General features: G+C 49.5%; 1 protein-coding gene across 1 annotated transcript in view; it reads left to right on the top strand.

The window, feature by feature from the left end:
* Window positions 1-11084, top strand: part of LOC144153739 (uncharacterized) — a 95327-nt gene extending 84243 nt beyond the window's left edge. The window contains exons 6-8 of the mRNA XM_077685432.1: window positions 2341-2636; window positions 4366-4687; window positions 8827-11084. Coding sequence (XP_077541558.1) covers window positions 2341-2636; window positions 4366-4687; window positions 8827-10083 — 1875 coding nt within the window. The 3' untranslated portion in view covers window positions 10084-11084. The remainder of the gene's footprint in view (window positions 1-2340; window positions 2637-4365; window positions 4688-8826) is intronic.
* Window positions 11085-13888: the final 2804 nt, after the last annotated feature.

Below are 13888 nucleotides of genomic sequence, written 5' to 3'. Positions count from 1 at the left end.
CACTTTTCAGCGCACAACTAATCTTTTCCTCCAACTGCGGGAGCTGTACTTTACCGCAGGGGCAGAGAAAGAGAGAATAAACATTTTCATTGTGAGTTGAGCGCTGACGGAGAGACCTTATGCCAGACCCGCTTTATCAAGTTCTTCAGGCTTCTGGGGTCCTCTTCTCGAATCAGAGCTGGTCTGAGTACAGTCGTCCACTGCCTTAGCTGGAGCAACCTTTAATTACTTATCGTCTCGTCTAGCCTTGGTGTGGCGTATGGTGTGACTTGTGTGACGCATGGCGCCTTGCCTAGGAAATCTTTGGTGGTCTAGGACATCTTCATAAACAACGGTCGCCATAATATAGGCACTTTGTTGGTATTAGCTTTCTGCTGTCCAACCACCATCCTTCTAGGTTCCTTCCAGTCACCTACACAGTTTTCCGGTTTACTGTGTGCGTCTTATCCCTAAATCATGTGGCTTCGGGACCCACGGGCTTAAAACGCCATCGTGTACCAATAGGAGAGTTCCATGAAAATGCTCTGTGAAAGTTCTCCAAACGGCCTATATTAATTATTTTGGAAATATTTATTTCTGAAATAAATAAACAAAACTTTCGCTTGATAGACAGCGAGTGCCATTTAGTGAAAGCTGGATAAACCAAAATGTCTTGTTTAATTTTTGTTTCAGTAAAGAAACCATGTATTTCTAAAAGAAGCAAACTAGGCCGTTGGGAACATTTTCATGTATCTGCAAGGAATTTTGTATCTGTACAGGATGCTTCTTGAGCCCGTGGGTCATGAGTTTGTAAGTACCGTAGGAATGTGACCAGGTGAGATTAAGGAGAAACGTTTAACATCTCAATATTCCTGGCAAAAAAGCCGCAAACTCCAAGTGCTGAGAACGTCATGCACGCAGAAATTGCGGCTTCCCCAGGCGCCCGTCCCCCCGCCCCCCGCCCGTTCCCAACTACTTATACTTTCCCGGCTAACCCCTGCGCAGTCCAAGAAAACCAGCGTTATCTGGCGTAAGTAACTTCGCCAGGCCCCGCGCCCCGCGTGCCGCTTTCCCATCGCCGCGCGCGCAGTACCCGGAGGCCAGCTGCGTTAGCTGGTGTAAGATAAAATAAAGCGGAGCACCTGGCTTGGAAGCAGCCGCAACCGCACCAGCAGCAACCAGCAGCAAGCCACAGACGGCTTCGCTTGAAAAGGGCCCACCAATATGTAACTATCACACCTTGCTGCATGCCACCGTAGAAGTGTTATCCCACATTATATCCCCACCCAAACTTCCCGGCACATGGCGCTCGAGATACGACGACACACGTCGTTTGGGTTGGCCATTTTTACCACAGCTCCGTTTACCCTACCCTCCCACTACCTGGCTGGAGGTGACCGAGAGCTCCTCACCCGAGCTACAGCTCCTGACCAGCACTAGGGCTCAAGATTCCTTGCGTGCCTTCCCCACCTAAAGGCCGATCCACACGGCGGACCAAAACGATTATTTGGACCGCGGTCCGCGCATCACGTGATAGGACGTCACCAATTATCACGGACTGCCGTTGGACTGCGCAGAAGCGCGGTGGTGCTAGCGGTCCAAAAATTCGCCGAGGCCTTTCGTTCCGCAGTCTCGACGGCGGATTGCGACATCAGCGTTGTCTGGCAGGGCCCGCGTCGCGTGGGCAGAGCCGGGTCTAGTTGCGCCAATAGAGAACGGCGCGGGCAGCGCGGCTGTTTCGAAGCGCTCGAAGGAGCCTGTCAATCACCCCCGCTGGGATAGGGAGCGGGCTAGGCTTACAATCGCGACGCATACTTAATCTGCGCTTTTACTAGCGAATCCTATGGCCCTTACTAGTGCATGCGATGCTAGCCATCATTATCACATTGTTTCACGAATGTGGTCCCCAATTTACGGGAAGAGTTCAGTTCCAGCGAGCGGTGACGAGCCGTATGCAGCCCGGGTAGTCCCGCCGTCGCCACTCGTCGTGTCACCTTCGTGCGGACGACGCCGGCGGCTGCGTGAGCGCGCCCGCCCGGCTTGCATGCGGGTGGCTGTTTTTGTGGGGATGAAACGTTTCGTGCAGGCTTGTGACAACATGTTGTCGCCGCCAAACGGCGCCTGTGTTTAACTTTCTATCTTGTGAGTTCAGACGGTCGGCCATTCGCGGTCCGCTCAGCCGGCCTGCCGTGCAGGATGCGCTCTGCTTTGGATCGGAACGCGGTGGACCGCGACGTCGCATGACGTGACCCATTGGACCGCGGACTCGGTCCGTCGCGTGGATCGGCCTTAAGGGATACTCGCTAGGACTGAGCCTCGCCAGAAATAAGTTTTTCCTCTCTCTCCCATTTGCTGTCGCAGAGCGGTTGTCGTGCCGCGGCGCTCTTCGTGACGCCGGCGGAGGCCAAGGCGTTCCTGGTGAGCTACGAGCCGGACCGGGACGCCGCCTTCTCCTGGATCCTGGTGACGCCTGGCGACGTGACGCCGTCCCTGGCCGGCTTCCTGGCGCCGCAGAAGCTCCGCCGCCTGCGCCACGTGCTCTTCGCCGCACCCGACGACGCACGAAGCCCGGCTGAGTATGGCGACTACTTGCACGACCTCCTAGACAAGGACGGGTCGGCGCCGCTGCTTCAGGAGCTGCGGAAGACGTACTCTAGGTAACAATAGCGCGTAGACGCAATGCTTTTACTACAGATGCATCGAACCACATCGTCCGTCTGCGACTGGGTGCATGTGCCGCTTGTATACATCGGCCGGCCTACATCGCGCGTACAAACGACTGCATACATTTATCAATACAGTCAAACGCCGCAACAACGAACGCTTCTACTACGAAACGTCCTGTACAACGAAGCATGCCATAAGGCCTGGATAGATTGTGAACGCACATTGTATTGTAAGTAAGTATTGTGAACGCCAGTACAACGCCAGTATTGTGAACGCCCCTACAGCGAATTTACCTGTTTAACGAAGAAATCCACGCGCTGCTAATCACCGAATTGTACTTTGCTAACGAATGCGCCTAACCGCACACGTGGTAATGCGCGGCTGATAGGTGTGCCGATCACCGTGAGTCATCGAATTAGGCTACGGAGCTGCAGGAATCGATAACCACGTACAGTGCGTGTTGCGGCGCAGCGTCGGCTGTGCCGGCCGACGATTACGTCTAGGTGAACGACCAGCTCCTGGTTTGGTATGAGCTCACAACTGACGACATCGTGGAGGCCGTCACAAAGAAAAAGGACGCTGCAATAGACCAGGCGAGCACTGAGGAAGGGCTTGCAGAGGAGCCAAGCGTTATGAGTACTCGCGAAGCGTCTTTGAAGCGCTGTAGATAGATATACAGTAAATCTCGTCACTCTCTGACCTGGCTCCGCAGCACGCTTTGAATCTTGACAGCATCAGGTCGGTGGTGGTTACGCGTTCAGTATATGCTACTACTGTGCACAATAATCTTGGTCGCTTTGTTCGCCTATTGCATTTTAAATCTGAGGATTATTTCTCTCACTATGCTTATCTGGTTTATAGGGGGTCAGTAAAGAGCGCGACGCATACAGCGAAATGGCGTGTGTAACGAACAATTATCGTGGTCCCTAAGGCTTCGTTATTCAGACGTTTGACTGTACACTCAGCGATGTGTTATGATCACGTTCAGTGGTCAAGGTTGAAAACTGCCTACTTTCCAAAAAGAATTCTAATGTGCCAGCGTTTATAGGAGCACCACGCCACGTTGAGATGTAGATCTGTTGTCCAGATTGTGTTGGAGATGGGATATCGTAGCAGACGCGGAAGAAAAGGGTTGAGGGTGGTACTCTAGACCTGCCTATCTGACCACACTCCTGATTTACAACTAATGTTCCACGACAGGAGAGGGTACCCCCTTCCGCGTAGCAGGGTACTGACGCGAAACAAAGACAACTTTCCCAGAAATCTGTCGCACTATTGCCGTCTCTTAACGTAGGGAACGGCTGTTCTTAATTTAGGCTGTCTTTTCACTTGCTGAGGGGTTATGGTCAGAGCAGTTGCAAGTTCTCTTAGACGGCCTTCACTCTAGTCAGGATTTCGCGCTTTAAATACCAGACAGCGCAAAGGTGACACAAGCCATCAAGGCCTAAGTTTTTTCACTGCAATACTCCAAGCTGACGGCGAACTGTAGTAACGCTGAAAAACGAGATAGTTGGTAAAGGTTCGTCTTTAAAAAACGCAAAAAGGACAGGAAGCACAGGACACAAAGGACGCGACATGGCACCAGTGTTTTCCTTTGCTCTGTGTCCCGTCCTTTTTGCGCTGTGAAGATGGTGGTGAATTGTCATAGGTCTCTACGGGCTGGTTTCCTGAAACTGAACTCGGGATACCACAAACACAGGATTGCTTTGCCTCTCGCAGAAACGACGTCGTACAGCGGTGGGACGACGAGGTGAGCGACAGCGCCGAGGCCGTGGCCGTGATACGCGCCGTGTGGGCCATGGGCGCCGCTCTGCGGGCCGTGCAGCGCGTGCAGTGCGGTCGCGGCACCGACTGCCTCTTCGGAGGCCGCACTGGCCTCAGCGGGTCCGTGCTCGATGCCCTGGGCTCGCTCAACTTCAACATGAGCGGTGCCGGTGTGGCTTCACTCAGCGACACGCCACTTAGGTTCTCCCACGAGAAGCACGTGGCTACGCTCAAGTACGCTGTCAAGGCGGTCTCAACCAGCGGCGAAGTACTCCAGGTGAGCCCGTCTTCACGGTCTGTGGTAGGATTGAGATATCGCTCCTTACCGGGACACGCGCGTTTCCAAACGCTTCGCTGCACAGAGAACCCACGTGACATGTGTGGTGCCAATCCGCGCGCTATTCTTCTTAGCGCCTGCTAAAGGGAGCCCACCGTTGGGCTGTGTGGCAACGATGAAAAGTACTAAGTACTGACGCTGACAGCTTGGGTTCGAGCCCCGGTAGGTCTGTTTGTGTTTTTTTTTTTTCATTGCTTTATTTTTTCTAATTTATTTTTTTCCAGACCCAAATCTATGGGCTGTTATTGGTAATAACAACACTGATTTGGTATGTTTTACGTCGCTTTAGGTTTAAGGCGCAGCCAATGACGACGTTCAATTTCCGTTCTGCATCACGTGAACTGACATGTCACGTGGGTTCTCTGTGCAGCGACGCGTTTGGAAATACTCTGCCGGGACGCTGACAACGAGCATCTGTATTTCTGGATAGGTTTACCCGCAACGCAAATAACTTTAGGCCAGAAAATGCACGCCAAACCACCCTGTGAAGGTGGTTGGAAAGCGAAGCTGTAAACGACACCCCGCAACGATTGCCTATGCGACGTCACTTGAATTCACATACGTGGCTATACAAAGAGTGAAACCAAAGACAAGCGAAATGCACTTAACCAAACCTTTTATTACTTCAAAGAAATATTATTTGCTAAGGTTAAATCGATGCATGATTCATGAACGGTGGGTGGTTCACTTATACTGGCAAAGCACATGAGTGGAAACCTTTTTTTTATAAAATTAAAGTAAGGTGAAATCCGGCGTTAGACGATGTTTTATTTATTTATTTATTTATTTATTTATTTATTATACGTTAAAGGGCCATGTCCAGGGGTTCTAAATGAAGGGTGGGCTTTCACAAATAACAAAGTGGCTGAGGGTCGGTGCAGAATCAGTTCTTAGGTTTCATAAAAAATAAATGCAGCTGGAGTGGACCACGGCGTCGGCAGAAATTTCAGCCTATGTTGGAAGTAGTTGGAACTTCAGGGCATTTGCACACGCGTATTCGTATGTAGGCGTCGGTAACATCCAATTTAACATCAACAATGCGAATGAGCCGGAAAACGATTCTTCGCGACATTTTAAGCTCTCGGTGACTCTCGCTGAATGGTCACCGGTATTCTGCTTTTTTTTTTTCGACCTGCTCAAAGATCCAAGGAGCTGACAAAGAGTTCGCAGGACTTCATTTTCCAAAGTACTGTTAAACCTGGATGTAAGGACCCTCTATATAACGAATTCCTGGATTTAACGAAGTTTTTCAATTCCCCATTTCCACCTCCATTGAAGCCCATGTGTTTGCGACCTTCATCTAAAGAAGGCGTTGCGGCAGTTAACCTTGATGTAACGAACTCGCTAAGCTGACCAGTCATTATTATTATTTTTTTAATTTTACTGAAAAATCGGCTGGCAAAACGCACTAACTTACCGAATTCTAGCCAGCAGCTACAAACGTGTCTAGAATCGCTGAAAACGAAATTCGTTATGATGATGATGATGATGAACGGAGAGGCTAGCGCCATCCGATGGCTAACAAAGCACCCACTTGAGGTTTCGCTTGGCTAGCGCGACACCACGTCGCAAGGGTAGCTACGCTTCACTTGTTTGGCCGTCACCGCAAACGACCCTGTGTTCCCACGCCTGAGTGCGGTGTCGGTTCGACGCAAGTTTTGAGGCTCTAGGCCTTGCTTTCGAACTGTAGTCGCGAGTCTCCACTGCTGCTCGTGGTGTTGGTTCGTCTGTGATGAGTTCTGCTACCAGAAAACGAAACCCTTCTTCCTCTTTTCAAGACAAGCAAGTAAATGCCATGGCCGCCCGGTACAGTATTCCAGCTAGCACCCTCCCAGCAATTTTGAGTGTGGAAGTGAGCATCAAGTTCGCGAAAAGGCGTTCTTTTCAGCATAAGTTGGATCTGCGAAACGTGTTAACGCACCGAAAAGTGTCGAAAGGCAAAAGTGAAAATTTAGTTACGCTTGTAAATACGGGGGTAACTGACCTTGCCGCGTTGTAGCGCCGTGTAGTGCCTAAGCTCGTGCGAAAGTAGGAGCCGCAAATCACGCAGTTTTCTACTGGGAAATAAATGATTTAAGGGTAAGTTCACTTTCACTGAAGTCTTGCATTTTGGTTTCGCTTCTGCTTCATTCACGCAAGCCTTAACTCGATACCTGCAAGAAACGAAAACCTGGATGAAAGAAAAATTGCGATATTTTGGCCAACTTAGTTGTTTAACTGTATAGCCATTGCCGCAGGAATAGGCGCTGCCCTAGTGAAACAGCTTGGGTCCTCGTCAACAGTTCATGCAGATGTCGTAGGGAATGTAGCCCACAACTGTCAAAGTGAGATGTCAGAAAGACACTTCTATGGTGCCTGCCGCGACATAGTGTAGTTTCAAAACACGCTAAACTCACGACTTACCGCACTTACTCCGAGATGCAGATCAGAGGAATTAGCTGTCTTCGAAAACGAATCAGGGGTATCAAAGACTTAAAGAAATTCGCGTGATAGTTGCATGTTCTATGACTACCGTTGGACGCAAAAATTGGCAACACGATATAGTCGCCTCCCAGCCTACTCTCCTTTTGCCTCAGTCGCATTCTAACTTAGGCGTGAGGAATGCGGCTACCGGCGGTACTATCTCGGCGTTGTTGTCTTTTCGACTCTAACCAAGGCGCATCACTCGACTGAGGTCAGCGTTTGCAAGAAGTTCGGTTGGTGAGGTCGGGCGTTGATTGAGAGTTCAGTGTCAGCGTTTAAGGCGAACTTATGGAAAAAGCTGTGTCTGTGGGCTTATTTGGATATACCTGTGCGATTGCTCGACTCGCGTTCCGAAAACGGCGCCAAAATAAACAAAGTAAGCGTTTAAATACTGAAGGGTACAAGCCGGTACAGCATTTAATTTTCTATTCTTGATTTGCCTTCTTACAAAGTTCAACCAGTTATGTTGTTGTCATGGAATTCTTAAGTACATATGAGCATCCCACAAGGGCCTTCGGGCTTCAAGCTCCCTCATCAAGGGGAGCTTCAGCCTCATCGTTCCCATGTGATAAAAAAAAATCATACACTACTTGGGTTGTAGTGTCGGATAGTAGCGTCGTAGGATTGGGTCGTAGTGCCGTAGTGTCCCGTTACCTCAAATTGTAAAAGGCCATTATGATTTGGGCAGATTTTTGTTCTACTGTTTTTTTTTACTTTTCAGCCTTCCATCACTACACCATACTTTGCTCCCCATACTTTGGGCGATGTATTTGCTCAACTTTCGAGAAACCGTTCATACCAGCCAATTGCCCAAGTTTTAGAAATGCAGCAATGTGATAGCCATATAGACCGCCAGACGGCGAGCAGGCGATAGCACACTGGACCTGACGTATGCTGCTCATCTGGTGCCAGGGACTGTTACTGAAATAAACGAAGAAACACGATATGGGAAGTTAGGGTTGTAAAATTTATGGCTGGCTCCACAAAGTGAGATGTACTTTTGTACTGATAATTTTATCTTTGTATACACTAAGCACGTTCGTAAACACAAGCCAGTCAGAAAGAAGTTGCGGACACATTTTTTTTTTATTTTCCTGACTTCCCGGTCATTACCAGCGCTCCAACACTAAAATAGCCCAAAATGGTTATTTTGCCCTACTCCCAGGCTCTCTCGCTGTGTAGCGGGTTGGTTTGATGAATTAACCTATTAAAATGTCATTACAACTATATCGATTGTTTGAAATTTAACATTAAGAGCGACCGCGCAAGCAATCACACATAGAAATTTCAGACAACTAACGCGGATTGTATCGTACTGTTTTTCTAGGAATTTTTGCTGTCATAACCTCCATTTTGAGTGTCAAATTGAGTGTCGTGTTATGTACGATGACACGGCACTTTTGTATCTACGGCCAATGACCTCCTTTATTTTGCTTGTCGACTCTCCCCGGAAGTAAAAGTGTGCATTTTCCACTGAACCTTATGGAAGGATACACAGTGTCTTTTCTTCTTCGAACAAGCATTCACACTAAGCGTTTTACACCCTTTAATACTATTCTACGTCAGTGTAAGCAAGCATTATTAACTTAGCTGGGGTCTTTTCCCTCTACTCGCAGATCGCCGGCTACACTGACGACACTGGCCTGGAAGTGGACGAAGTATTAGTTCCGAGCCGTGACTCGATACAGCGCGCAACATCCCTGGAAGCCTCCGAGACGAGCCTCCGGCCATCCACCAGGCAGCGCTCCTCGAACCTCCGCTCGAGCAACCTCGAAATCCACAACGAGGGCGAGCCGCAGCAGCTGGGAGACACCACGAGTGCGCCGCAGTTCTCGCAGACGTCCTCGGACGAAGACTACGGCGCCCTACCCGAGACGGCATCCACGGCGCCGGGGGCCGTCCGGATGACCAAGCCCAACAAGCTCTACTCTGTGTGGATGGCGAAGCCGTGGACACTGGCCGTCGTGATCATGTGCGGGATAGGAATACTGCTCAGCGCCTACGTCGCCGTGTTCCTCCTCATGAAGCTCTGTGAGGGCGTTGTCCGCAAGGGCCACCAGCTGACGTCTCTCCTGCTGCTCCTCTCTGTGGTCGGCCTCTTCCTCTCGGCGCTTCTGTTCACCTTCAAGCCCAGGCCTCGTCTCTGCGCGGTGCAGCAGCTTGCGCATCATGCCAGCTACGCCTTCGCCTTCGGCGCCCTGCTCCTGAAGGGAATGCACCTCAACACCATGCAGAGCGCGGGCCTGGGTGGCCGCGCCAGTGGCTTAAACCAGCTACTGACCATCAGCTTCCTCGTAGCCGTCCAGATGGCGCTAGAGGCTCAAGCCTGGATGCTGTCACCACCCCGTACGTGCCGACTCAACCAGACCAGATTCTTGCTCCACCAGGCCTATCCGTGCGTGGTGCTCGCCCTTGCAGTGCTCATGGCTTTCAGGACGCGAAACTGCTCCTACCACCGCCGCGACGCCAGAAGCCTTCTCTGCACGACACTCCTATCCGTACCGATCCTGGCAGCGGGGCACACGGCCTTCTTACTCCTGGGTCCGGGCGAACATCAGATAGCGGCTCTCAGCTTCGCCCAGATCGCCACCGGCTTTCTGATGTTGGTGGGAATCTTCGCTCCGTACCTGCGTGCACTGCACAAGCGCGGTGGATATGGTCACAAGCCGCTAAGCTACTCGGACTCGTCGGCGTCCGCCTTCACGACGTTTCAGCACCACCACAAGGAGAGTGCGGCAATCTCCAGCGCGATTCCGGACTGCTGCTACATCCGGACGGGCAGGACGGTCACAATGGCTCAGTCCGAGCGGCCCGGCGTACAGGGACACCATGTTAGGAACCCGCTTTACCTCCCCGGATCGGCCTACCCTTAGAAAAGAGCGGGACCAACTTTGGAAACACGTGCGAGAGATACCACTTGGCTAGTAGCGCATGAGTGAGTAGTAGCACGTTACTTCAGCGAGAACTACTTTGGACACTGGACAGTTCTTAGCTCCTGCATGCACCTTCTTACGTACATTCCATCTCAGGACTAGCTCTGCGGTGAGTGCTCGTCAACGCGTAAGATGTGGGTCTTGTGAAGACGTGTGAAAGAAACTTGACTTCGACGAGCCGTCTTTACTCGTACCTTTGGACTTGTACCAGCTGCGCCGCGCGCAAGTGTGTGCCTGTGGTTTTGTCTTGTGTGTTGTATGGTGTACCACGGCCAGGGGTGCTTGGAACCGATGTTTGGGCATGCCCTCGATGTAAGACGGTGTTGTTGTGCCAGTGATGATTAAGGACCAATGATATCTCCACAGCTGGACGTGAGGACATGTGTCATACAGCGTCTCGGGATGAACACACGAGACTCCGTCGGTCATTATGCCATCCGTTTCGGTTTGTTCTCTTTACCCCATTTTGAGCTTTCAACAACAAAAAAACATTCTTGTGATGCAGCTTCAAAAGTTCAGAGGCGTTTTTTGGCAGCAGACTTCAACGTTCATTTACAGCGAAAATCATACAATTCGCACTAATTAAGGTGGTCTCATGATGAGAAGTATTCTCGTGTGCAATAAGAAAGAAAGGCCACATTCTTTCGCATGGTGAAGAGAACTTTCTTTTCAGCCGCCCCAAATGCCCGCCATTTAGGTAACTTAACTTTTTCTTGAGCATCAGCTTCGAGAAGAAGGGTATTTCGGGAAACTGCGCCCACTCTGTAGTATTGTTTTCGTGTATTGTCTACAGGTATGACTAAATGCAGGAGTTCAACGAATTTGAGTATGCCATTTGTCAACGCGTAACAACGCGTCGTGAGGCTGTTTATTAATGACAATTCTTTGCAGGGCAACTCTGTTCTCGACGTTCAAGACTGCATTAAAGAGGTCGAAATCACTGTTTCTCGTGGGCGTGCATGGCGTCACTGAGTGTTGACGCTGTCTTTTCTGAGGTTAGACGTCCGCTAAACCTTTTCAAGAACGCATCGAGCTGGAAAGAGGGCTAAAAGACTGCGTGCTAAGCATTTCGTCGTGGATTAGATTCTCGGTTGTGGAGGCTGGTTGCGTTATAAATTTCGGGATAACAGTATTCTATTGTGCATTTTGATGCATACGTATTACAGGTAATTGTTACACAGAAGAGCTCCCCAAAGTAAAACTGTCGAGTGGACAGCTTGTCAATAATTGCGAATATATAACAGAAAACAATTAAGGCAGTCAAGGTGCGGACCAGTGCAACGGAATCAGTAGAACATGTCGGCACAAGAGTGAGACTTTACACAGCACTAGCTCTGGGTAAACACGTGTAACTACTGTGTACAGGGGAAGGAGCGAAATTATATATCTGCAAAATTGTTAAGCATGGATGATTTCAACAACTATAAAATGAACGCTGAGAATGAGACACTTTTATGGTTATTGGTAGTGTCGTCCATAGTTGTATGCCATTGGGGAAAACAAAACAAGAATGCCTGTGTGTCGCAATTTGGGGCCCGCCTAAATATCGCATGGCTGTCGAAACTGATGTGCAGTCCTCCAATGCGGTGGACATCCCGGCCAAGATGTAACTGGAGCGCGTGAGGGGTGTAATTTGGACTTCAGGCCGTTTCAATACCCACCCACAAAAAATGGGCAACCACCACAAGAACAGAAATAACAATCGATGGACGTTTCGGCCACCGAACGTGATCTTTGCTAATCCAATGGTATAACTGGCCTACACGTGACTTCAGAGTTTATTAGCCAATGAGGTTGATAGGGGAAGGGAAAGATGGGAGGATCAAATTTTCGTCAGCGGTCTGAACGTGTACTTTTTTGCCTGTATCATAATAGATTCCGGACAAAATCCGCATTTTAGCTTCTCGAAACAGCGACGATACGTGCCTTTCCCAAGCCGATACCATAATTTAAAACCTGACGATTTGGTGACATTTACTTTGTTCAGGTAATACAACCCTGTTTTCCTTGTTTCTTTCGCGTGTTCATTTTCAAGCAACCATGTAGGTGTGCAGGTGTGACTGGTGTAGGGGAAAATTGAAGGAGGGGTAGAGTCCAAAAGCTTGTACATCCGGCAACCACAAAGTTTGTACAACTATCAATACATACACTATTACTGGTAAAAACGGTCGAGTCCATACATAGGCCGATCCGAGCTTACTGTATTGCATCTCTTACCACGCCGTCCACGAAATTTTGCCCTCACCTGAGTATGCTTCTATGCTGATCTATATTCTCGAATTCTTGAATAGGAATATTGCCTGTTTAGCCATCCAGACCAACAGAATAATGAAAACAAAAGCTTCAAGCAGGCTTGAGCATGACGACCGAGAATTGGAAACACGAAGTGCGCTGAGCTTGAGACGTATTAATGTGAATTTAACCATCTTGGCTTGCGTCTTGTTTTGAAAGCCGGGAGCCAGAAGGTTCAGCGCTTTTATCACCGATTGTACAGCTCCGAAACAAAATGTAGCCCTCGTGGGGATACGTGCCACATTACATACAACGGCGATTCTTGGTTCGGATCGACACATTCTCATAACAAACACTAACAGTGTGGCAGAGGGACCATTTCCATATAAATCGTATTAGCAACAAGTTGGCCTTTTAGTAAGTTACCAAGTCGGTCGGTCGGCTGGTCAGTCAGTCAGCCAGCCGATCGAACGATCAATTCAGTGGAACACGCAGAATATCATTTCGTAGGAGGCAGTGAGCCGACGATAAAACGTTTGCAGAGCTCATGAATACGAAAGCTGGGCAAGTGCCATCGTTCAGTGTTTCTGCAAGTGTACAAAGGCGAATTCGGGCAAAGAAACAGGCCCGTCTCCACTAACGTGAAACCTGCGGGGAAGGGCAGATTGGAAGTTTATCTCTTGCCACACCGCGCGCGCTAATATACGTGACATCCCAATTACGAAGACGAACGAGAAGTGAAAGTCGAAACAGAGAACTGCAAATTCTGAAGTTAAAGCGAGCACGGAGAGAAATAGAAGCAAGAAAGCAGTCGCGAACGAAAAAAATTGGCTCCAGTCCACGCTGTGAAGGTGTTTGGAAAGCAAAGCTTTAAACGACATCCACAACCATTGCCCATGTGACGTCACTTGAGTTCTCACTTTTGGCTCTACAAAGAGTGAAACCAGAGATTCTGCCAGCCGTTACCTGGAATTCGCGGGGGCGGCGTCCCGAACGCAGCAGCCGCGTCGGCCACGGCCGGGCTAGAGTGGCGTACGCTGTCGCTGTAGCCAAGCCATAGGTCGGCAGAAAGAAAACAGAAAGGAGCGTCTATCGAAGGGTGAGACAGCGGAACCTAGACATCCTGATGTGCTAGCTCAGGGCTACACCACCGCGCGACACAAGCGCTGACACCAACACAATTCGACATGCGAGCTTAGTGATCACATTTATACCGAATTAAACTCGTTGGTTTAGTAAGTTTGAGAATTGCTAGAAAGGTGAGAGAACTTTTTAATCTCTATTTATCAGAACCAGTTGCTCATTTCGCCTTTTGTAATACCTCTTAAAATACAACCGAATTGGTCTTCACCAATTTAGAAAATTCGTGGCAAATAGTGCGCAAAGGGTAGCGTTTCCCTAGCGGCCAAATGTCTGTATGTGGTCTCTACAATTTGTTTTCCCGCCCTGCAAACCAATCCTTAACGAAAATTTTTTACCCAATGTTCTTTAGCCAGCATGTCTTCCCCACTCT

Source organism: Haemaphysalis longicornis, unplaced genomic scaffold (genome assembly GCF_048455015.1).
Source record: "Haemaphysalis longicornis isolate Haplotype H1 unplaced genomic scaffold, Haemaphysalis longicornis Haplotype H1 scaffold_9, whole genome shotgun sequence".
NCBI classification, from domain to species: domain Eukaryota; kingdom Metazoa; phylum Arthropoda; class Arachnida; order Ixodida; family Ixodidae; genus Haemaphysalis; species Haemaphysalis longicornis.
Note: the sequence above shows the minus strand (reverse complement) of the source record. Positions and strands in the feature narration are given on the sequence as shown.